This window comes from Electrona antarctica (assembly GCF_951216825.1).
Source record: "Electrona antarctica genome assembly, chromosome: 22".
NCBI classification, from domain to species: domain Eukaryota; kingdom Metazoa; phylum Chordata; class Actinopteri; order Myctophiformes; family Myctophidae; genus Electrona; species Electrona antarctica.
Window position 1 is genome coordinate 22,408,865 of NC_136805.1, and position 23,817 is coordinate 22,432,681.

At 40.6% G+C, this 23,817-nt stretch overlaps 2 protein-coding genes across 2 annotated transcripts; both read left to right on the forward strand.

The window, feature by feature from the left end:
* The first annotated feature begins 184 nt into the window (after nucleotides 1-184).
* pgp (phosphoglycolate phosphatase) lies at nucleotides 185-3,750 on the forward strand. Its single transcript, XM_079491989.1, has 3 exons — nucleotides 185-1,114; nucleotides 1,298-3,007; nucleotides 3,108-3,750. The coding sequence occupies exons 1-2, from the start codon at nucleotides 520-522 to the stop codon at nucleotides 1,621-1,623; spliced, it is 921 nt and encodes a 306-aa protein (XP_079348115.1). The 5' UTR covers nucleotides 185-519; the 3' UTR covers nucleotides 1,624-3,007; nucleotides 3,108-3,750.
* A 358-nt stretch (nucleotides 3,751-4,108) lies between these two features.
* Nucleotides 4,109-13,418, forward strand: bricd5 (BRICHOS domain containing 5; the record flags this gene model as incomplete). The annotated part of the gene is made up of 6 exons (XM_079492285.1): nucleotides 4,109-4,114; nucleotides 4,815-4,946; nucleotides 5,093-5,242; nucleotides 5,909-6,010; nucleotides 7,646-7,796; nucleotides 13,324-13,418. 6 exons carry the CDS (start codon nucleotides 4,109-4,111, stop codon nucleotides 13,416-13,418), a joined length of 636 nt encoding a protein of 211 aa, XP_079348411.1.
* Between the last annotated feature and the right edge of the window lie 10,399 nt (nucleotides 13,419-23,817).

Consider the following 23,817-nt stretch of genomic DNA (forward strand, 5'->3'; position numbering starts at 1 on the left):
TATATTAAATTGTTTCATAAGTAACGGTTTCTATTTACTGTTCAGTAGTCAGATCCGGTCTAGAGCCCGCCTACTGTATCCGGTAATGTACATGCAGCCACAGATGTCGTTTCCCTATCCGCTCTAGACTGGATATGCGAACTGTCTCTCAAAAGGAAGAGCATATAATACGGCAGAATTCATGTAATTATCTGTGGGTGGTGGCATGTCTTCTGTGACTTGACACTTTCCTGTCGCTTTAAGCCGGTGCGGAAGTATGGATCGATATGTGACGTAATATTTGGAGGTCAGCAGATCGCTCATTGCTTAAATTGCGTCACTACGATACTTACGTATGTTGTTGAACGTTTATAACGCCTATGTTGAGTCGTTCGTTTCTTTTCTCTGGGATTTCTAGTCGTAGGCGGCGAGGTGCTTCTTGTGTTTTAGGAAACGTAACGCAGCGTACACCGTGAACCCCAGTGTTATTTTTGGACGTTGCGGATCCTCCAGACTGCACAGCACGTTTATTTTTCCTCAATGGCTGCATCTAAATGTACCCGACTGAGCGGCGCGTTGATACGGGATCTGCTGGACACCGTGGACAGCGTCCTGTTCGACTGCGACGGAGTCATCTGGAGAGGTGACCAGGCCGTCCCGGGCGCGCCCGAAGTTATAAACCTGCTCAAAAACAATGGCAAGAAGGTGTTCTTCCTCACCAACAACAGCACCAAGACCAGAAAGATGTATGCGGACAAAATGGCTCTCATGGGATTTAACGTAACGCAGGATGAAGTGTTCGGGACAGCCTACTGCTCCGCGATGTACCTGAAGACTGTCTGCAAGCTGGGGAGCAAAGTCTATCTCATTGGCAGCAATGCGTTGAAGCAAGAGCTGGAGATGGTGGGGATCCAGCAAGCAGGGGTGGGACCCGACCACATATCCGGGGCGCAAAGTGACTGGGCCAACGTACCACTGGACCCAGAGGTCAAGGCGGTGGTGGTCGGCTTTGATGAGCATTTCAGTTATATGAAACTTAACAGGGCTATGCAGTACCTCTCTAACCCGGATTGTCTGTTTGTGGGGACCAACACAGACAGCAGATTGCCCTTGGAGGGCGGCAAGGCTGTGCCAGGTAGGTTCAATATACTGTTCAATAGGTCACCAACATAGTTTTTAGCTGACGCTCTCCAAAGCATGCTGTTGTGGGACTTGCAGGACACAGCTTGAAGCCAAGGGTGACTAGTCCGTTTAGTCAGGTCTCCTCATACTGTAATCTCTCCTAACATACACCTCCTTATCCTTACCCTCTTCTTAGGTACCGGCTGCCTGCTGCGAGCAGTGGAGACTTGCGCCCAGCGCCAGGCCCACACAGTGGGAAAACCCAATCGCTACATGTTTGACTGTGTGGCCTCCCAGTTTGGCCTGGAGAGCAGCCGCTGCATGATGGTTGGCGACCGCCTCGATACTGACATCTTGCTGGGCTCTAACTGCGGCCTGAAGACCCTGCTCACTCTCACAGGGGTCAGCACAGTGGCAGACGCCAAAGCCCACGAGAAGAGCGGCTCCCCAGAGCGGCAAGGCATGGTGCCAGATTACTATGTGGACAGCATCGCTGATCTGCTTCCATTCCTGCGGGGATAAGGCAGCCGAATGACTCCTCAGACTGTGGTGACTGGCTACTGTACTTGGTAGCCTAGTTCAGTGGTTCTCAAAGTGGGGTCCAGGGACCAGCAGGGTTCCTTGAGGGTGTACAAATGGAGCCAAAATGGACCCTTACCGTACACGCCATTCCCACTGGCCACGATAACTATAACTATACCATTGTATATTTTTTTATTGTCGGTGTGAACCCCATCCACTTGACTTTTATAGTTGTACTCGGGTCCATTTGTACACTCAAGAGTTATGAGGGTCCTTGCAATTAAAATGTTGTTTGAGAATCACTGTCCTAGTTCAAAGAAAGACCCGATGCTTCGCTAGCCCATAGTAAACAAGAGTTTGCAGTCTCTTCTATTTGTCTTAATTTATTGATAGTCATCTCTATAGAGGAGTCACACCCATGCTGCCTAAAGAGTCCTAATGCACTGTGTGGCAGGACAATGACTCAGGATTTTCAAAGACGACATCACGTTTTATTATTAAGTATAGTTATTAAAGTTCTAGTCTAATTCAAAAAATAAAAAAGACTACTTGACAGAACAATTAATCAGAGTATTGATTGAACAGAATTGGACAGTTTTAACTGGCAGGGGTTGAAGTATACTGTATGTTACCTAACCTAAGAAAAGAGGAAGGTGTGCAAACGTCAATGCCCCCCTTGTGACATTGTGATGCAATTGTCCATCTTAAGCAATGCTATCGAGTTGACACTGGGTGAATAAGGACATACCAAAGTCTCAACTGTTTTAAGTGTGGTCAGTTGCACAGTTCTTGTGTATTTGTTAATCACATGCGCTTCATTTTTTTTAAAGATATATATATATATATATATATTTTTGCGTTTTCTGCCTTTATTGATAGTATACAGTAGATAGACAGGAAATGGGGAGAGAGACGGGGAGACGGGGGAGTGACATGCAGCAAAGGTCGTCGGGATCGGGACTCGAACCCGCGACACGTCAGGCTACATTGGAGCCTACTAGGTGCCCGGGCTACATGCACTTCATTTTGACAGTACCTCATCAGGGAATAACTAAGCATTAAGCTGATTACACAGCATATACTTGTACTGTATAACTTTTATGTCTGATGCAGTTTACTTCTAGCCTCATAATGTAACCCTTAACTCTGCTGTTTTATTAATCTTTACGGGTTTTGTGTAGGGATGCTCCGATCAGGTTTTTTGGGACCGATCCCGATCACAGATTGTTTTTCTCATGATCAGCCAATACCGATACCGATCTTGTGCGTAAGGGGCAAAATTATTATATGTCAACCCACGTCAAAACTGTGTGTGTGTGTGTGTGTGTGTGTGTGTGTGTGTGTGTGTGTGTGTGTGTGTGTGTGTGTGTGTGTGTGTGTGTGTGTGTGTGTGTGTGTGTGTGTGTGTGTGTGTGTGTGTGTGTGTGTGTGTGTGTGTGTGTGTGTGTGTGTGTGTGTGTGTGTGTGTGTGTGTGTGTGTGGAGGACGGGGAGAATGTTTAGGCCTGTCACAAACATGCAAAATGATATACTATATATCTGATTGACTTTTATACCACTTAAATGGTGTAAAAGATCGGTTTCTCCAGATAGGGTAAATTACCGATCGGAGTGAATATTTGCCGATACGGCCAATTATCGGAGCATCTCTAGTTTTGTGCAGTGCAACTTAATTCAGTTGTACATTTACTTGTACTGTATGTAACTTTTCTGTCCTCCATGTAATCTCAGTAATTTTACTGCAACACTGATTAGCCTAATTCCATTGAAGGCCCAATGTGCAAGTATTTTAAATTATTACAATAACCATACAACTCTACTGGTCACAGGCAGGAGGCAGCTCATGCAGTAACCAGTAGACACTCTTATGGGACTCACAGCTCTACTACATGGCTCACAAGCAGAGTTACTGTTTTAAATAAACATACAGTACATGATGCAAGACTTGGAAAGTAATATGCCATTTAACTTGAACTTGCGGATTGGGCTTTTTAATAAGTAATGCAATATTTTTATCATCCATATTGTACGTTCTAGCGGCTAGAATCTAGCCCATTTCAGCAACAGTATTGTCGTTGACCCAATTCTAAAAACACTTGATCAAATTTTATAATAAAACAAGCATAGCATCTAAGTTGTGTGTTCTCTGTGGTATTGAGTCTAATGCAAACATGGTACCCTTTCCTTTGAGTACTGTGCCTAAAGTCACCTTGGGCTGTCATCGTTTATATGCAGAAACACTCACTGCCTCATATCGTCAGTCCTGCGATGACAAGGTGTGCCTTGCTTTCCCCCTTGTTCATTGTCTTGTCTGGGGGTTTGCAGGCCAATTGCTGTCACATGTTTTTGATGTGTGACAGAGAGAGAGAGATGGAATAGAGGCATTGGAGAGTGGTAGATAGTTAGGAAGGGGAGGAATAGGAGCGGATGGCAGGGAGACAACATTTGAATTAGTTTTTGGCAAGCTTCACTTAGTTGTGAATGAGATGGAAGTAAGGGGGTACCTGTTTTGGGAGGAAACAGACGGGCTATGAGAGGAGGGAGGGCTCTACATGGAGAGAGGAGGGGAGGTTTGAGTTGGAGCAGAGAGAAAGAGGATCTGTCCAGGTGTATTACCTGTGTTCCCAGCCAGTGCTGCTCATGACCATGGCTCCATGCTGAAAGCTAAGAGAAGGGTGCAGAACCAGTGAGGAGCTGTCACGGGACACAGGATGGTGAGGTGTTGGAAACATTCACAGAACAGCTCAGAAGAAGCGCAATGCACGGTAAGCTATTTAGTTTGCTCGGAGGACTCAGAATCTTGGATAAAAGACCCTACCATGTGGCATATGAGCAAGTTTTAGGTCAGGGCAGGAAATTAACTTTCTTATCTACAGGTCACAGTGGACGGAGAAATCAAAATATTCACCAGCCACTGTGATCTCTTAGGATCTGGTTCATTTATTGATTTAATGATTAAGTCTGAAGTTAATCCCTTTGATTGAATGTAATATTGTTCTATTAATCAGGACAGGAGAGAACTTTTTATTTGGCAAAAAGTAGCAAGTAGAGAAAATAAATCAACACCAGACAGAAAAACACATTACCAGAGATTAATCTGCTCAGGGTAAATTTGTCTTCACAATAGAAGGATATTAGATTTATTGAAATTTGTATTTGAATCAGAATCTTGTGTTGCTTCTTTTCCATCAGGATGGGAGTCCAGCAGGGTCCCCCAAGTTCCCTCACAGGGTATTCTGGGTCAGTGTTTCTGCATCTGTGCTCCTGGTAGTAATCGCCCTGGGTTTGACAGGGAATCTAGGTCTGCCACAGCATCGTTCTCAGGTAAAGAGTCAACTATCAGGTTTGCTGATTTTCTCTAATTTAATTTGAGGTACTAAACATTTCAGCTGTTTCTGTTGGTTTATTCACAATGACTAGATCTGAACCACCACAGTCGTGTATCTATTAATGTGTTTCCATTACCGTAGTCTTTACAGATCGTCCGTATCACAATTCCAGACCAGACTGGAACTCTGACCAACCAATCAGCGCTTGTGGACAGGCAAAAAGACCTGGTGACCTTTTCTGTGACCTCCCAGTTCAACCACACATCGACAGTGATCTTCGATATCAAACATGTAAGGAAAATATTTGGTTGCATCATAATTCAGTTTGTCACATCTGTGATAGTCTGTCTGGACAATTCTCTACAAATAATGCAGTGGATGTTACAATTTTAACTTTTGTATAAGTCTCAAGGTTTAGGAGAGGGGCAGTGATTTGGCCAATCACTGCTGACACGCCAACTGGAAAGTGTCGAAACTCTAAGAATGTTGGGGACCGCCTAGGCCAAGGCTTTATCCATTTGAAATGGATTATCGCATCTTTGATGTATTTATTTTACAAACCAAGTACTTTATTGTTACATCTTGTGTACAGGTACATAAGAGTAAAACTTATTTTTGTTGTCCTTTCATGCATTCATCCCACATCCATCCTGTATTAGTACTGCAGACAATTAATGAATGAATGTTAGAACCCAATCATTACATTGCATTACAAAACTCTAGTATCTCCCATTCAAATTCTTTAATGAATGTTAGAACCCAATCATTACATTGCATTACAAAACTCTAGTATCTCTCATTCAAATTGTTACCAGACCATTCCTTGTAATTTCTGGCTGAAAATCTATGCAGTGAGCTCAAGGGCAGCCATATACAACTAAAGCTACTGTACGTATATCGCTGAAAAAAAGCATTTTGTTTGATAAAAGTGCCCTTCTGTATTGTTCTTTTTCATAGGGTTTGATATGTTACAAACCTGATAACCAGGAGAGCTGCTTCCTGCGTAAGATGGAGACGTCTGACTATGATAACGTGCACTCCTTTCAGTCAACAAACAAGGTAACAAAATGCAATTTTTCTTTTTTTATATACCATCTGCCCTGTCCAAAGTCCACACACACGAATCCATCTCATGTGTCTAAATCAATAAAATGCCTGTAAGTCAATCAGTGGAAAAAAACAACACTGGTTTGGTTTTGCCCTTTTTCGCTCTACTAGTCTCATCTCAAGCGACCTGCGTTTGATCACTGACTCACTAATGTGCGAACTGGCGCACTGGTGGCATTCCGTCTCACTGTGACTCACTTGCAGATTTTTCCTACTACTTTCTTAGGCTTCACTTGGCTTCTTCACTTTTCTGCCACTTCACACAAAGAAAGGTTTTGAGGGTGAGAGAGGGTGTGTTGTGAATCTGTGACTGTGAGGGGTAAGCTACTCATAGTAGTAGGTGTTCTGGAAATGATACAGGGTCTTATAGTCTCTGGTTCTCTCTGTCACACACTTCTTTTCTTTATCCATTGTTTCCCTCCTCTGTCTCTCACTTTTCCCCCTTTCTCCTTCATCTCTCACTCACAATCTTTCTTTCTTTTAACTACTCTCTTCCTCTACGGTTGAATTCCTTCGCACATCCGATCCTCCTAACCCTCTCTGTGTGCCTGGGATCTTCTTACAGGTGAGGGGACAGCAGCAAGTCTGAGCCCTAGACCCTGCACAATGGGCACTCTGTTTGTGGGTCTTTTAAGACTTCTCTGTTGGATTAAAGGGCAGCCTAGACTGTTAGGTTAGGCAGAGAAGGGCCAGCATGTTTGATGGAAGACACCTAAACTGCTCAGTCCCATGACCAGACCTACAGTATAGATCTATACGCTACTACTACAAGTGTAGTGGAAATGGTCTGCATTTATATAACACTTTATCCAAAGTGCTGTCCAATGTGAAGAGGAATGATTCAGCATGAGACCAAGATTTTCTGTTTTTGCTGCCTTATTCGTTTGAGCGGCTCTGTAGTTACATGGAAGAAAGATTAAGCCATCTGTAACCTCAAGTTTTTGTGTGTTATGTGAGAGTCCTGTCTCTATGGTGTCACATGTCTCACAGAAACAGGTATTCAGTAATCAAACCAAGCTACTGATGGCTTTCATTTAATTTAATAGGTTGCATAGGAGAGAGATGTGGGGCCTCCCTGTGAGTCAGTTCTTCTGTCCCTCAACACAATGGTCTTTGAGAGCAGAGTAAAAGATTGTTACATGACCCACTCAAGCATAACAGGACTTTAAATGGCTCCCTATCGGAGACCATCACCAGTATAAATGGTGCAATTACACACAGCCTTTTTGCCAAATGAGCGAGCAAATAGACCTCATAGGGAGTGATATCGGCCCTAGAGAGCTAATAGCAGTTTAACTTTCAAATCCATGGTAATCTCAGTTTGAGTGTTAGTCATCTTGGTTATGGTATCTTCCCTGATGACTGCTTTGTTTATTTCACTTGGCCCAGACAATATAGCTTCTCACGCGTATGACATGTCAACTTGACTGAAAGAAGTGTCCATTCTGTTTCAGGTATCCAGTGGGGGAAAAATGTATTCAATTCAATTCAAGTGATTAGCATTTCTGTTATAATGTTATCTTATGTTACTTATCAAAATAAAGATACCCCCCCATGTACCTCAATGCCTCTTTTTGTGCTCAATAGAACCAGTACCAGTTGTCTGGGAATAGGACTCAGAGACAGACAGAGTTTCTAGGGGTGCTGGGAGCCAGTCAGGTGGATCTGTCCACCCTGGAGGAGCCTCTTAAGGATCTGTGTCAGGACAGCTCCATCCACTGGACCCAGAGAGCTAAAGGTGAGAACCAAACCACAACCACATTAGTTTACTATGAAAACCTGAATTTCCCGTTAGTCGTTTGGTCGGTCACACCTCCATATATGGTCACGCCTCGTGACATCACACCTCCATATATGGTCACGCCTCATGACATCACACCTCCATATATGGTCACGCCTTGTGACATCACGCCTCGTGACACGTCACGCCACCATATATGGCCGTCTCCATATATGAAGATCACACTGACCTGGACTGGACTGGACTGGATCATCACCTAGATCTGCATATATGGAGCTGGCCAGCAACTCTACATCTGATCTCAAACCCTTAGAACTCCATATATGGAGCTGACCTCACATTCCAAATGTTGATCCCTCCCCACCCGTCCTTCCTCTTCGATGTCTCCTTTTTGACTGATACCTGACCATTCAAACTCTAGACGGGCCTGCCCCAAAGTTATTAGTGCAGCCACGCCCGGCAGCCGGCGAAATCTAGTGTTTTCAACAGGCCCGAAAATGACCATCACCCAGGCTGATGCGTGCACGTGACCTCGCCCTAGGGCGATGTCGCTTCTCGCCCTCAGGGCATCTTACTGGTTTTTAGTGTGAATATGGATCCAAAGTAGTCAGGATTGCTTAGACTTCAATTATAAAACGTCCATGACAAAGATAATTCTTTTTTTTTTTTTTTTTTAAACTCTTTCTTTTTTGAATTTTTGAATATGCAAGAGACACAAAAGACAAACAAGGCATACATTAAAACAAAAACATCAACAGAAGAAACATAATAATAATAAAAAAACAAACAAACAAACAAATGAGGTCATGGGATGTACAGCAACAACAATACATATTACAGACTTTTGGATTCATTGACAACCGGAAAGACACAGCCCATATTCACTCCATATCCGCCCCCCCAGCTAAATACTCTATCCATTTCTCCCATCTTCTTTCACCCAGCTTTTTGCAGTCTTAAAGAATAGGTCATCTGTTCTAGGAGATGTAGTTGTTTCACAATGTTGATAAATAGGTCAGCAGTAGGACAATTATTTTGTAACCAATTTCTTGTAATAGCTGTTTTGCTTGCTACAAGTAAAATCTTAAGTAAGTAGGAGTCATCCTGATTTAGCCCATCTGGGAGGTGGACAAAGATACTTCTAAAGTAACATTTATGTTTAAAATGTCAGGCACTTTATCTGATGTTCTTAATCAGAGTGACTAATTAGACTAATAAGTATAAGCTTCACTTCCAAGAGTATTGCAAGCAACCAATATAAATGTATTTATATAATGGACGGTAATATATTGGCCTGACAAGATTCCTAAGATGTTTGAACAATGCTAGAAAGAATCATCATGTAGATGCCTAGATATAATTTGTTATTTATTGATTCTCACCGCAGCTAACATTTTGTAGTGCTGTTTGGTTGTCTTGTGAAGTTTCTAATTACTGTGCCTGTAATTAGAAGGGTGTTGAAACCACAGGCAGCCCAGAAATGTAATCCTAAACCATGACACGATGACCTTTTGACATTTTAGTGAGTCATCCAGAAAGTGGTAGCCTATGAATAGTATATTCAGCACCATAGTGGGGTAACCGTTGCCTTTGTGCACTACCTGGTCCAATATTATCTGTTATGAATTATGACCTTTATCTGCTTGACCCAGTACATATAGCTATACCCATGATACGATGACCATCAACTACTTTATGTATGCATGTTATATTCCTATTCATTAAACTTCAGAACTTGCCGTGTGATACATTGCCTGGTGTCATCTTGTTCTGTGCGCACGCGACTCAACTGAAACATCACTCACCGCCCTTGAGAAATCATCAGACATTATCTTAACAAAACATCTTTCTGTCTTTGTCCTTAGCTCTGAACCTTGAAGCTGGTTGTTTCTAGCTAATTCCTATAGGACTGTTCTCAAATTAAGTTACTCTCGATAAGGGACTGATGGTTATTTATCAGAAGTTGGTATGGTGCAAAAAAGGGGGGGTTATTAACATTTTTTGAGCCCTGTGGGGGGACAGGTTTTTATTTATTTTGGCTTGAGGTGGTCAAATAACTTTAATTTGTTTAATTTTGTATTGTAAAAATGTTTTGATTTTTTTGTTGAATATAATTAGTCCATGGGCCCAGACCAGAATTTTCACTAGTGAGAGACATTCAAGGTGGCAAATGCTATCATGTTTTTTTTAAAAGGTCTATATCCCTAGATAATATTTCAACATGATAGCAGTTCCTAAGTGGTAGCTTAGTTGCAGTTATCAGCCTTCAAAGACACCAACCATAGATTCACAGAATGAAAAATCGCCTAACTGTTTTTTTAATAAAACACGTCATACAGAGGGAAAAATGAAGAATTATCTGTCTTTCACTCAATTTAATCAATGCATCATAACCATCACTGTCATATCAATATCAATTATTCAGTATTCATCATCTTCATCATTATCATCACATAATCAATCAGTTTAATTTCATCTTCCTCCTCTTCCTTCTGATTGCTACAGGTTTGTAGCTTGCACATTTCTGTGCACTTTAATTTGTTGGCAAGGCAGGAGCAGTCTGAAAGCTTGCAGGTCCGTGCTGCACCCGATCCCCAGCTTATCAATCCATTGAATGGTCAAGTTGTCATGAATTGTCACCCATTCGTCTGGGCCCAGTAGGTCCCTACTGGCCTACCAGGAGATTCTGGTAGGCGCTGTCAGCCAGTTCTATCGTTGACACCATGTTAATGCCTGTGCTGTCACGTGAGGGTTAGGGTTAGGGTTAGGGGGTTAGGGTTAGTGTTAGGGCGTTAGGGGGTTAGGGTTAGTGTTAGGGGGTTAGGGGGTTAGGGTTAGGGTTAGGGTTAGGGTTAGGGTTAACCCTAACCCTAACCCTCACGTGACAGCACAGGCATTAACATGGTGTCAACGATAGAACTGGCTGACAGCGCCTACCAGAATCTCCTGGTAGGCCAGTAGGGACCTACTGGGCCCAGACGAATGGGTGACAATTCATGACAACTTGACCATTCAATGGATTGATAAGCTGGGGATCAGCTGTCCGTACACACTTGCAGGCCATAAGTTCCAGCACAGCCATTTGTGCTGGTGGCCCCCGCATCCAGTCTAAAATCAGCATAGCTATAAGAATAAGAGATGTCATATGTCATATCAGTTAGGAGCCCAAATGACTATGAATTTCAGATTGCTGGGCATGGGGGGTCAGATCAACATATGGAATAAATTCTGTACTGGCCATATATGGAGCGCCTTAATGTTCAGGCCTGTTGAGAACTATAGTTTTTGCCGGCTGCTGGGCAATAACTTTGCGGCAGGCCCGTCTAGAGTTTGAATGGACACTTGGGACAGTTATCGGTCAAAAGGGAGACATCGAAGAGGAATGACGGGTACTCGGGTAGGGAAGGATCAACATATGGAATGTCAGAACAGGTCAGCTCCAGTTTTGAAGCTCCATATATGCAGATCTAGGTGATGATCCAGTCTTCTCCATGTATGGCTATCCAGGGTTTGATGAGGTCAGTGTCCTGATCTTCATATATGGAGACGGCTATAGACAAATTCAGAAACGGGTCTCATGGTCGCAGCTTACGTATTTCCTGTAGGCGGACTCGACATAGCTGCGGGGTTTAAACCCTCACCAGGCGCACCTCTTCTTTTTCTTTACTTTAAATGCTTAGTATGAGGTATAAAGTACAGCAGCCATGTGTTCATAAAACAGAAAGATTGGGTATTGGGTAAGACTGACGTTATGTATCTTTCAGGACCTTTCACTGCTTCGTCTCAACCATTACTCAATGGCTCTGGTCTCAGACCCTGCGGTGGATATTTTGACATTCCGTTTTTTTTGGAATGTTGCCACTACTGTTGGACCAGCCATAAACTAAACAGGTTCATCTCGATGTTCTGCATCTTTGTAATGTTAGTGTTAGTGTTAGTAAAAAGCAGGTAAAAGAGTAACGTTTGACTTGAGGCAGACTAACATCAGTCACTCTACCGTTCACTGTAGTAGAAGAGGTGCGCCTGGTGACAGTTTAAACCCTGCAGCTATGTCGAGTCCGCCTACAGTAAATACGTAAGCTGCGACCATGAGACCCGTTTCTGAATTCGTCTATATATGGATCGTGTCATAAGGCGTGATGGACTGATGGCCATATATGGTGACGTGATGTGTCACTAGGCATGAGGGAATGACGGCCATATATGATGGTGTGATGTCAACTGGTCATTTCAATAAGTAGTGGCTGCTAAGCCCTCAGGGACATCTTGCTAGGAACCCCAAGAGGGTGACAGGTCATCTGTTGACATGGTGTCCACGACTGGGACATCCTCAGCTTCAGTTGTGTGCATGAAGACTTGAAGACGCGGGCGGCTGTGGCTCAGGAGGTAGAGCAGGTCGTCCAATGATCCCTGGGTCGGCGGCTCGAATCCCAGCTCCTCCTGTCCACATGCCGAAGTGTCCTTGGGCAAGACACTGAACCCTACATTGCCTCCAATGAGTTGGTCGGTGTGAGCTCGCCACCATTGGTGTGTGAATGTGGGAAGTGAGGACGCTGGCATCAACTGTTCGCCGCTCCCAATGTATGAATGAATTAACCATTGTAAAGCACTTTGAGCACTTGGAAAAGCGCTATAAAATGCAATTCATTATTATTATTATTGAAAGTAGCCAAACCCAGGGTTGCCCCATGCAGGATTAAAGTCATCAAGGTTACATTTAACTTAATTATGACAAGACATTATTGTATGGACATCAAAACAGACTTTAGACTGTAAGATCCTTCTCAATAAATGTAAAGCAAAACATAATAGCTATAGTTAAGTAAAGCAAAGTTATAGTAATTTCTTGTGTTGGGGGATATTTAGCCAATTATGCTAATTTATGACTATAGGCCTACATGTTTATATACTTTTATAACATACTTTTATATGTCATAGCATTTGTGTGTGTGTGTATAATTATAAGTGTGAATAAACTTAATTGTAACATATAACATCTACAGTAAACTGCACAAAATCCTACTCTGCATATAATGGGAGTTAATGGGGAAACAATGATTGTCCCAAAAAAGTATTAAAGCTACTCATTTGAAAATGCTATCATGTCTCAAAGTACTTATATGCAGCAAACAAAATGGTAGCAAATAGATTTTGCCACCAAAAATGTCCCTCACTTCTGGTCTGGCCCATGGACTAAATATGACAAATAATTTCTCAATCTCTCTTTCGTTTGTGCGGCATTTTGTAACCATAATGGAACCAAATGAACCCCCCCCCCCCCCCCCCCCCCTGACGGATGCTATTCGCCTATAATAAACAATCAGCATTCCCTTAATTTTCTCTATACCTACTGTTGGTGTGAATATAAAAAATATGGTTTATGGTCATTGGGGGGGTATGGATTTTCCTCCAGTCTCTGAGGGGGGGTCCCCCAAAAATATTTGGAGAAAAAACTAAATCACATTTTTAATTGACTGACTCAGCTAATTTTAGCTAATTTTATTTTTTCTATTTCTCTCTCTAGGCCCAGGCAAACAGAGGCTGGTCTATTTCTGCATCGACATCTGTTTTCCCAACAACATTTGCGTGTCTGTGTGCTTCTACTACCTGCCCGAGTGAGCATCTACTCTCTACACTTCCAATTCTCTCCCTGGCCAAGAGCAGGCAAACAAAGTTGTCCTTTTTACATCCCTGCTAAGCTGAAACAGTCCCCCCTATAGCACTAGAAGAGAAAAACAAACCCACCTTTTGGGTAAAGAGACACTTCACCCTGTGCCATGCATTCGCTTTTATTGCCAGCCAGCCAGCCAGTAAGCCAATGAACCGGCATCCAGCACTACTCCTACTACTTCCTTCCTTCCTCCAGAGAGAAGAGATGGAGAAAGACTGTCAGGTTTATCTCCAAAGCCCTGTCTTCACTCCCTTTATGAATAATGTCAGATCTTTCTCCCTGAGGGCAGAGTTTGGAGATAGTAAAATAATGTTTTGTTTTTTACGTGTCTATTATTGTATTTCCTGAAAACCATCACTGAAGAGTACTTACATGTAACAGAAGTGTTTTGATCTCTTCAATAAAGGATGACTGGATAAAGGACTCTTCTCTTAATTGTGACCCATCCCTTATGCCCTAGGTCATTGTAAGCCATAGATTCTCAACCTTTGTTGGACCAGTGCCCCCTATTCAATATCCAGATCCTTTACTGGCCCCCACAACCAATTATAATAATTATAATGCGCTTTTTATAATTCAGCTTACTGTGGAGACATGCTGGAACTTTTCACTTTGAAATGTTACGTTTCTGAGTTATTTAACTTAAACGCCCAATGCATTCTCAATGGCAAATTTGGCAATAGCACAAACTTTGGCATGCTACTAGGGTCCACCATGTTCAATTCATCAAAACATTAAGAGACGTACAAATAGACACTTCTATATAGACCAGTACAGGAATTCATCATAATTCTGGTCCTGTTGATTGAGCTGAGCAGGTCCTAGAAACCTGGCTCTTGCTCAGCTCAATCAACAGGACCAGAACAAACACTCGTTACTTTTCTTCCAGTTTATCGTCGTGGTACTACAGACTACTACAGAGCGCCCCCTTGTGACTGTGGATAAACGTGTTCTTCTTCTATGATGTTGTTGTGATGCTGTCGTTGGTGTTGTTAGGCATTTTAGATAACAACATTTAACTTTAATTTTAAACCTTGAACTCGCAAATCATTAAAAGTTCTAATTGAGTTCATTAACAGTGGTCTACCGTCTCAAGTCTTTAAGTGTGAGAGATCCTCCTTGGTTTGATTCCACTCAGTGATAGAAAAAACAATGTAGCTACGGTAGAAAGAAAAACTGTGTAACCTCGGCTGGGAGGCGAACCCCGGACCTCGTATCAACAAGGCGCATACGTTACCAGTGGACTAAAGAGCCAGACCTGATGAAGAACCAAACGTATAGTCACCAAGCACAGACAAAGACATTTGTCACGTTTTAAGCTATTTTAATATAAATGTTTATTTACATTTGACTTCTTTACTAAAGACATTTAGTTGTAATTATTAATTCCATCGCTTAATTGTATCAAATAAATCAACTCAAGACTAGGCCTAGTTGTAATAATTCATTCCATCTGTTAAATCCATTAAAGATATAGCTGTAACTTATTCATTCTATCACTGAGGAAATCTCCGGCGTGAGCGGACGTCCATACGCCGTTACTACGCGGTCCAAGAGAGAGACGGCGTATCAACGTCGTGCGCACGGCGTGTCGGCGTAGTTCATTTTCAGCTCACTTTCAACTGTCTGAAATCACACAAAAAACTGTTTTTGGACAAAAACAGTCCGCCGGCGTGAGCGGACGTTGATACGCCGTTGATACGCCGTCCAGAGAGAGACGGCGTATCAACGTCGTATGGGTGGCGTGTCGGCGTAGTTCATTTTCAACTGGACAACGTTGTCGGCGCTGTTCACTTTCAACTTTTTGCTATGATTGATTGATTTTTTGATTGATTCTTTTATTTTCGTGTCCTGCACACAAAGTGCCCAACCCCCATGGGTTTATAAGACACATTTGCATTTCATTATATTCACAATACATTTAATTAGAGTGAGCTGACTGCTGAGTTAGTGTTGGACGTTGTGTGGCTATAATTATGCAGAGAGAAAAGACTATTTTTGAATTTATACTTTGCTCATGCACTTTACTAGAAATATATAGCCTATATTTCAAAGTTCTCAGAATTGAACATAAGACATGGAAATCTGGGACTTGAACATGGAACCTCTGTGTTGAGAGCCTGATCATCAGACCAGTACACCATCTCTCAGAATTGTTGAAGCGTTCTTTTATATTTTAGCCTTCAGTTAGGTAAAGTTACTTGAAAAGCACAAGTGTATTAGCGGACTGGGATTGGAACATGAAATATCTGTGATGAGAGTCCTATCATTAGACGACTACACCATATCATTCATTCAGTACTGTTGAAGTGTTCTTTTATATGTTTAGTAAAGGGAATTTGAAATACTCCAGCATTGAACTATAGGAGGACTGGGATTTGAACAGGGAATATCTGTGCTGAGAGTCTGACCATTAGACCACTACCATCCCCCAGCAGATGTTATTTAGTAGTCTGATTCTAGCCTACTCTAAAAGTGTAGTCTACAGTTAGTTGAAAGTTGAAATACTCTAGCATTTAAAGCTCGTTATTATGTAACTTTACTGTTCTCATATTTGTCTAGTGCTTTTGTCTTGCTTCACACAAAATGTGTGTGAAGCACTATATTTCTAAAACTATGAAACATTTCAAAGATTCCTTTTCAGGCAAACATGTCCACCATAGGATGAACCTAAATAGGTTTGAATGGGGTTTCTAGGTGTAAGTATGTAGGACTAGTAGCATGCCAAAGTATGTGCTATTGCCATTGAGAATGCATTGGGTGTTTAAGTTAAATAACTCAGAAACTACAAAAGATTTCAAAGTAAAAAGTTCCAGCATGTGTCTCCACAGTAAGCTGAATTATAAAAAATGTGAATGGAGTTTCTAGATGAAAGTGACTTTTTGACGTGCCATAGAGCTGCCATTGAGCCCCATTATAAACTTCTCAAATTTGAAAGCACTATATTTCTAAAACGATGAAACATTTCAAAGATTCCTTTTCAGGCAAACATGTCCACCGTAAGATGAACCTAAGTAGGCTTGAATGGGGTTTCTAGGTGTAAGTATGTAGGACTAGTAGCATGCCAAAGTTTGTGCTATTGCCATTGAGAATGCATTGGGCGTTAAAGTTAAATAACTCAGAAACTACAAAACATTTCAAAGTAAAAAGTTCCAGCATGTGTCTCCACAGTAAGCTGAATTATAAAAAGTGTGAATGGAGTTTCTAGGTGAAAGTGCTTTTTTGACGTGCCAATATCTGCCATTGAGCCCCATTGTGAAATTCTCAAATTTGAAAGCACTATATTTCTAAAACAATGAAACATTTCAAAGATTCCTTTTCAGGCAAACATGTCCACCGTAAGATGAACCTAAGTAGGCTTGAATGGGGTTTCTAGGTGTAAGTATGTAGGACTAGTAGCATGCCAAAGTTTGTGCTATTGCCATTGAGAATGCATTGGGCGTTAAAGTTAAATAACTCAGAAACTACAAAACATTTCAAAGTAAAAAGTTCCAGCATGTGTCTCCACAGTAAGCTGAATTATAAAAAGTGTGAAAGGAGTTTCTAGGTGAAAGTGCTTTTTTGACGTGCCAATATCTGCCATTGAGCCCCATTGTGAAATTCTCAAATTTGAAAGCACTATATTTCTAAAACTATGAAACATTTCAAAGATTCCTTTTCAGGCAAACATGTCCACCGTAAGATGAACCTAAGTAGGCTTGAATGGGGTTTCTAGGTGTAAGTATGTAGGACTAGTAGCATGCCAAAGTTTGTGCTATTGCCATTGAGAATGCATTGGGCGTTAAAGTTAAATAACTCAGAAACTACAAAACATTTCAAAGTAAAAAGTTCCAGCATGTGTCTCCACAGTAAGCTGAATTATAAAAAGTGTGAATGGAGTTTCTAGGTGAAAGTGCTTTTTTGACGTGCCAATATCTGCCATTGAGCCCCATTGTGAAATTCTCAAATTTGAAAGCACTATATTTCTAAAACTATCAAACATTTCAAAGATTCTTTTTCAGGCAAACATGTCCACCGTAAGATGAACCTAAGTAGGCTTGAATGGGGCTTCTAGGTGTAAGTATGTAGGACTAGTAGCATGCCAAAGTTTGTGCTATTGCCATTGAGAATGCATTGGGCGTTAAAGTTAAATAACTCAGAAACTACAAAACATTTCAAAGTAAAAAGTTCCAGCATGTGTCTCCACAGTAAGCTGAATTATAAAAAGTGTGAATGGAGTTTCTAGGTGAAAGTGCTTTTTTGACCTGCCAATATCTGCCATTGAGCCCCATTGTGAAATTCTCAAATTTGAAAGCACTATATTTCTAAAACTATGAAACATTTCAAAGATTCCTTTTCAGGCAAACATGTCCACCGTAATATGAACCTAAGTAGGCTTGAATGGGGTTTCTAGGTGTAAGTATGTAGGACTAGTAGCATGCCAAAGTTTGTGCTATTGCCATTGAGAATGCATTGGGCGTTAAAGTTAAATAACTCAGAAACTACAAAACATTTCAAAGTAAAAAGTTCCAGCATGTGTCTCCACAGTAAGCTGAATTATAAAAAGTGTGAATGGAGTTTCTAGGTGAAAGTGCTTTTTTGACGTGCCAATATCTGCCATTGAGCCCCATTGTGAAATTCTCAAATTTGAAAGCACTATATTTCTAAAACTATGAAACATTTCAAAGATTCCTTTTCAGGCAAACATGTCCACCGTAAGATGAACCTAAGTAGGCTTGAATGGGGCTTCTAGGTGTAAGTATGTAGGACTAGTAGCATGCCAAAGTTTGTGCTATTGCCATTGAGAATGCATTGGGCGTTAAAGTTAAATAACTCAGAAACTACAAAACATTTCAAAGTAAAAAGTTTCAGCATGTGTCTCCACAGTAAGCTGAATTATAAAAAGTGTGAATGGAGTTTCTAGGTGAAAGTGCTTTTTTGACGTGCCAATATCTGCCATTGAGCCCCATTGTGAAATTCTCAAATTTGAAAGCACTATATTTCTAAAACTATGAAACATTTCAAAGATTCCTTTTCAGGCAAACATGTCCACCGTAAGATGAACCTAAGTAGGCTTGAATGGGGCTTCTAGGTGTAAGTATGTAGGACTAGTAGCATGCCAAAGTTTGTGCTATTGCCATTGAGAATGCATTGGGCGTTAAAGTTAAATAACTCAGAAACTACAAAACATTTCAAAGTAAAAAGTTCCAGCATGTGTCTCCACAGTAAGCTGAATTATAAAAAGTGTGAATGGAGTTTCTAGGTGAAAGTGCTTTTTTGACGTGCCAATATCTGCCATTGAGCCCCATTGTGAAATTCTCAAATTTGAAAGCACTATATTTCTAAAACTATGAAACATTTCAAAGATTCCTTTTCAGGCAAACATGTCCACCGTAAGATGAACCTAAGTAGGCTTGAATGGGGCTTCTAGGTGTAAGTATGTAGGACTAGTAGCATGCCAAAGTTTGTGCTATTGCCATTGAGAATGCATTGGGCGTTAAAGTTAAATAACTCAGAAACTACAAAACATTTCAAAGTAAAAAGTTCCAGCATGTGTCTCCACAGTAAGCTGAATTATAAAAAGTGTGAATGGAGTTTCTAGGTGAAAGTGCTTTTTTGACGTGCCAATATCTGCCATTGAGCCCCATTGTGAAATTCTCAAATTTGAAAGCACTATATTTCTAAAACTATGAAACATTTCAAAAATTATTTTTCAGGCAAACATGTCCACCGTAAGATGAACCTAAGTAGGCTTGAATGGGGCTTCTAGGTGTAAGTATGTAGGACTAGTAGCATGCCAAAGTTTGTGCTATTGCCATTGAGAATGCATTGGGCGTTAAAGTTAAATAACTCAGAAACTACAAAACATTTCAAAGTAAAAAGTTCCAGCATGTGTCTCCACAGTAAGCTGAATTATAAAAAGTGTGAATGGAGTTTCTAGGTGAAAGTGCTTTTTTGACGTGCCAATATCTGCCATTGAGCCCCATTGTGAAATTCTCAAATTTGAAAGCACTATATTTCTAAAACTATGAAACATTTCAAAGATTCCTTTTCAGGCAAACATGTCCACCGTAAGATGAACCTAAGTAGGCTTGAATGGGGCTTCTAGGTGTAAGTATGTAGGACTAGTAGCATGCCAAAGTTTGTGCTATTGCCATTGAGAATGCATTGGGCGTTAAAGTTAAATAACTCAGAAACTACAAAACATTTCAAAGTAAAAAGTTCCAGCATGTGTCTTCACAGTAAGCTGAATTATAAAAAGTGTGAATGGAGTTTCTAGGTGAAAGTGCTTTTTTGACGTGCCAATATCTGCCATTGAGCCCCATTGTGAAATTCTCAAATTTGAAAGCACTATATTTCTAAAACTATGAAACATTTCAAAGATTCCTTTTCAGGCAAACATGTCCACCGTAAGATGAACCTAAGTAGGCTTGAATGGGGTTTCTAGGTGTAAGTATGTAGGACTAGTAGTGTAGTGGCAAACTTCCTCTTCTTTAAGTTTGCACACTTAAATGTAGCAGTCTACGGTTAGAGCAAAAGCTTGACGCACAAAAGGAGTTCTTCACAGTATTGTACAAAAAAAGGTTCTTTACTTTGATCAAAAAACAATACAAAAACTTATTTCCTTTCTGTGTGTGTATCTGTGGTCAAAAACTGTGTTGCTCCAAAGCTGCTTCACTTCACACTGCCAGCAAACCCCCCAGACAATATGGGTTGCTAATCAACATGGCAAGGAGCATCCCATTGGCTAAGGCTCATTAATACAATTAACTCAGAACCCACAGAGCTGCATTCTACAGGTCATGTTAACCTCCTAATATCACACAGGTGCATTGGATAGGACTCGTTAACCCCCACTATGGCTCTTACAAGTAGCATGCCAAAGTTTGTGCTATTGCCATTGAGAATGCATTGGGCGTTAAAGTTAAATAACTCAGAAACTACAAAACATTTCAAAGTAAAAAGTTCCAGCATGTGTCTCCACAGTAAGCTGAATTATAAAAAGTGTGAATGGAGTTTCTAGTTGAAAGTGCTTTTTTGACGTGCCAATATCTGCCAATGAGCCCCATTGTGAAATTCTCAAATTTGAAAGCACTATATTTCTAAAACTATGAAACATTTCAAAGATTCATTTTCAGGCAAACATGTCCACCGTAAGATGAACCTAAGTAGGCTTGAATGGGGTTTCTAGGTGTAAGTATGTAGGACTAGTAGCATGCCAAAGTTTGTGCTATTGCCATTGAGAATGCATTGGGTCTTAAAGTTAAATAACTCAGAAACTACAAAACATTTCAAAGTAAAAAGTTCCAGCATGTGTCTCCACAGTAAGCTGAATTATAAAAAGTGTGAATGGAGTTTCTAGGTGAAAGTGCTTTTTTGACGTGCCAATATCTGCCATTGAGCCCCATTGTGAAATTCTCAAATTTGAAAGCACTATATTTCTAAAACTATGAAACATTTCAAAGATTCATTTTCAGGCAAACATGTCCACCGTAAGATGAACCTAAGTAGGCTTGAATGGGGTTTCTAGGTGTAAGTATGTAGGACTAGTAGCATGCCAAAGTTTGTGCTATTGCCATTGAGAATGCATTGGGCGTTAAAGTTAAATAACTCAGAAACTACAAAACATTTCAAAGTAAAAAGTTCCAGCATGTGTCTCCACAGTAAGCTGAATTATAAAAAGTGTGAATGGAGTTTCTAGGTGAAAGTGCTTTTTTGACGTGCCAATATCTGCCATTGAGCCCCATTGTGAAATTCTCAAATTTGAAAGCACTATATTTCTAAAACTATGAAACATTTCAAAGATTCATTTTCAGGCAAACATGTCCACCGTAAGATGAACCTAAGTAGGCTTGAATGGGGTTTCTAGGTGTAAGTATGTAGGACTAGTAGCATGCCAAAGTTTGTGCTATTGCCATTGAGAATGCATTGGGCGTTAAAGTTAAATAACTCAGAAACTACAAAACATTTCAAAGTAAAAAGTTCCAGCATGTGTCTCCACAGTAAGCTGAATTATAAAAAGTGTGAATGGAGTTTCTAGGTGAAAGTGCTTTTTTGACGTGCCAATATCTGCCATTGAGCCCCATTGTGAAATTCTCAAATTTGAAAGCACTATATTTCTAAAACTATGAAACATTTCAAAGATTCCTTTTCAGGCAAACATGTCCACCGTAAGATGAACCTAAGTAGGCTTGAATGGGGTTTCTAGGTGTAAGTATGTAGGACTAGTAGCATGCCAAAGTTTGTGCTATTGCCATTGAGAATGCATTGGGCGTTAAAGTTAAATAACTCAGAAATACTCTAGCATTTAAAGCTGCGTTATTATGTAACTTTACTGTTCTCATATTTGTCTAGTGCTTTTGTCTTCTAGTGCTTCACACAAAATTTGTGTGAAAGTTCCTCAACTTTTAGAGTACGTTTAGTGCCTCAAAAACGCGATTCATTTGGGGGAATAATAATAATAATCATTGCGATTTCAATATGGCTTCGCACTACTGTGCAGTGCTCGGGCCCTAACTGGAAAAACATGGATGGACTCGCTTATTTTCAATTTAAACACAATTTATTTTCAGCTTAAATAATTACTTGGATCATCCAGTGTAGGCTATGTTGGTTCTTCATACACATTGGTACCAGTTCTATCATCAACAATGGATGCTTATATATATAATAACAAATAAAATAAAAAGACAATGATTTACAAAAGAACAGGGAATCTGATTTGGAACCCTTTGTGGCCCAGATTATAGGTTGCACTTCATTCGTTTTGCAGTGAAAATGAAGCATCAGACTCAGGTCGCATAGGGTTAAAAATCACATATTCACTTCCTGTGTAGACAGCTGATAAAATAAAATGTAAAAGTCACCAAACTCCAAAATAAAAAAAAATAGTACCAGTTTAAAACAGCAGGTCTGTGAGCCCAAAGTTACACTGCTAGTACACACCATGGGCTTACGGATAGACAGTTCACTTCTAATTGCTGTTGCACACATGGGTTTGGTTGCCGTTTGGAACTCACACGATGTGCCAGTTTACAGGTTACATTCGGGTACAATGAGTGATTTTTCTCGCTTGGAAATGGCAGAAAGGCATGACATTTATCTGAAAGTAACTTCCTGAAGCCTAACATTTAAGATTTGCTATCTTGCCACTCAAGTGAGGTGTGGCATACTTATTGTACGTGTTCAATCATTGTAAAAAGTAAAATAAAACAAATTAAAACAAGTTACAGGTGACATATGGTCAGGTTGTGAGTGCTCACACAAACAGAAGTACCACCAAGCCCTCTCTAATTGCAGTACAGTGTTTTGCATTAGGGGGAAAAAAGAAGGGGAAAAAAAGGAAATTGTTAAAATAAAGTCAAATCACATGCAGCAAAAATATTTGTAGTCTGAAGACAATAGAACCTTCCACAGATAAAACAGATTTTAGAGCAGTTGGCTTTAAAGAAACGACCTTGGTTAAAATCAAGCAGTTAATTGTTTTTCCTTTCTCATTTACATGAATTATTTCCCCCCAATTGTATTCATTTCTCAAAAACACACTTTTTATAATTCAGCTTACTGTGGAGACACATGCTGGAACTTTTTACTTTTAAATGTTTTGTAGTTTCTTAGTTATTTAACTTAAATGCCCAATGCATTCTCAATGGCAATAGCACAAACTTTGGCATGCTACTAGTCCTACATACTTACACCTAGAAACCCCATTCAAACCTATTTCGGTTCATCTTACGGTGCCTGAAAAGGAATCTTTGAAATGTTTCATAGTTTTAGAAATATAGTCCTTTACAATTTGAGAAAATTATATATTTTTTACACCTAGGAACCCCATTCCTATGTCCAGCTTTGAGGGTTTGTGGCTGTGCACACACACAAACACACACACACACACACATTGTGTTAACGCAAACATTGTATGCCATTGACAAATTACAATGAATGGCCAGCTTTGAGTGTTTACATTGTGTAAACACAAACATTGAAGACGATGGTGAGGATTGTGATTGGCCGGAATGAGATGATGGTGATAAGAGCGCCCCTCACTTCACACAGGTGTGATGTTTTGGCATACAAACGACATGACGCACACACACACACTATTCGGAACATGCCTCCCCGTTTCAGCCACGATCATCAAGCAGAACTTTGCGGCAAGGCACCTTTTTATTCTAACCTTGAAAGTTTCTCCAGCATTAAACTGTAGGAGGAATGGGACTTGAACATGGAATTTCTGTACTGAGAGTCTGATCATTAGACCACTGCACAATCACTCAGAAACTCTCAAGGTATGAAGTGAACTTTTGTATGTTAGCCTTTAGTTAGTAAAGTTGAAACTACAAAACTATAGGAGGCCTGGGATTTGAA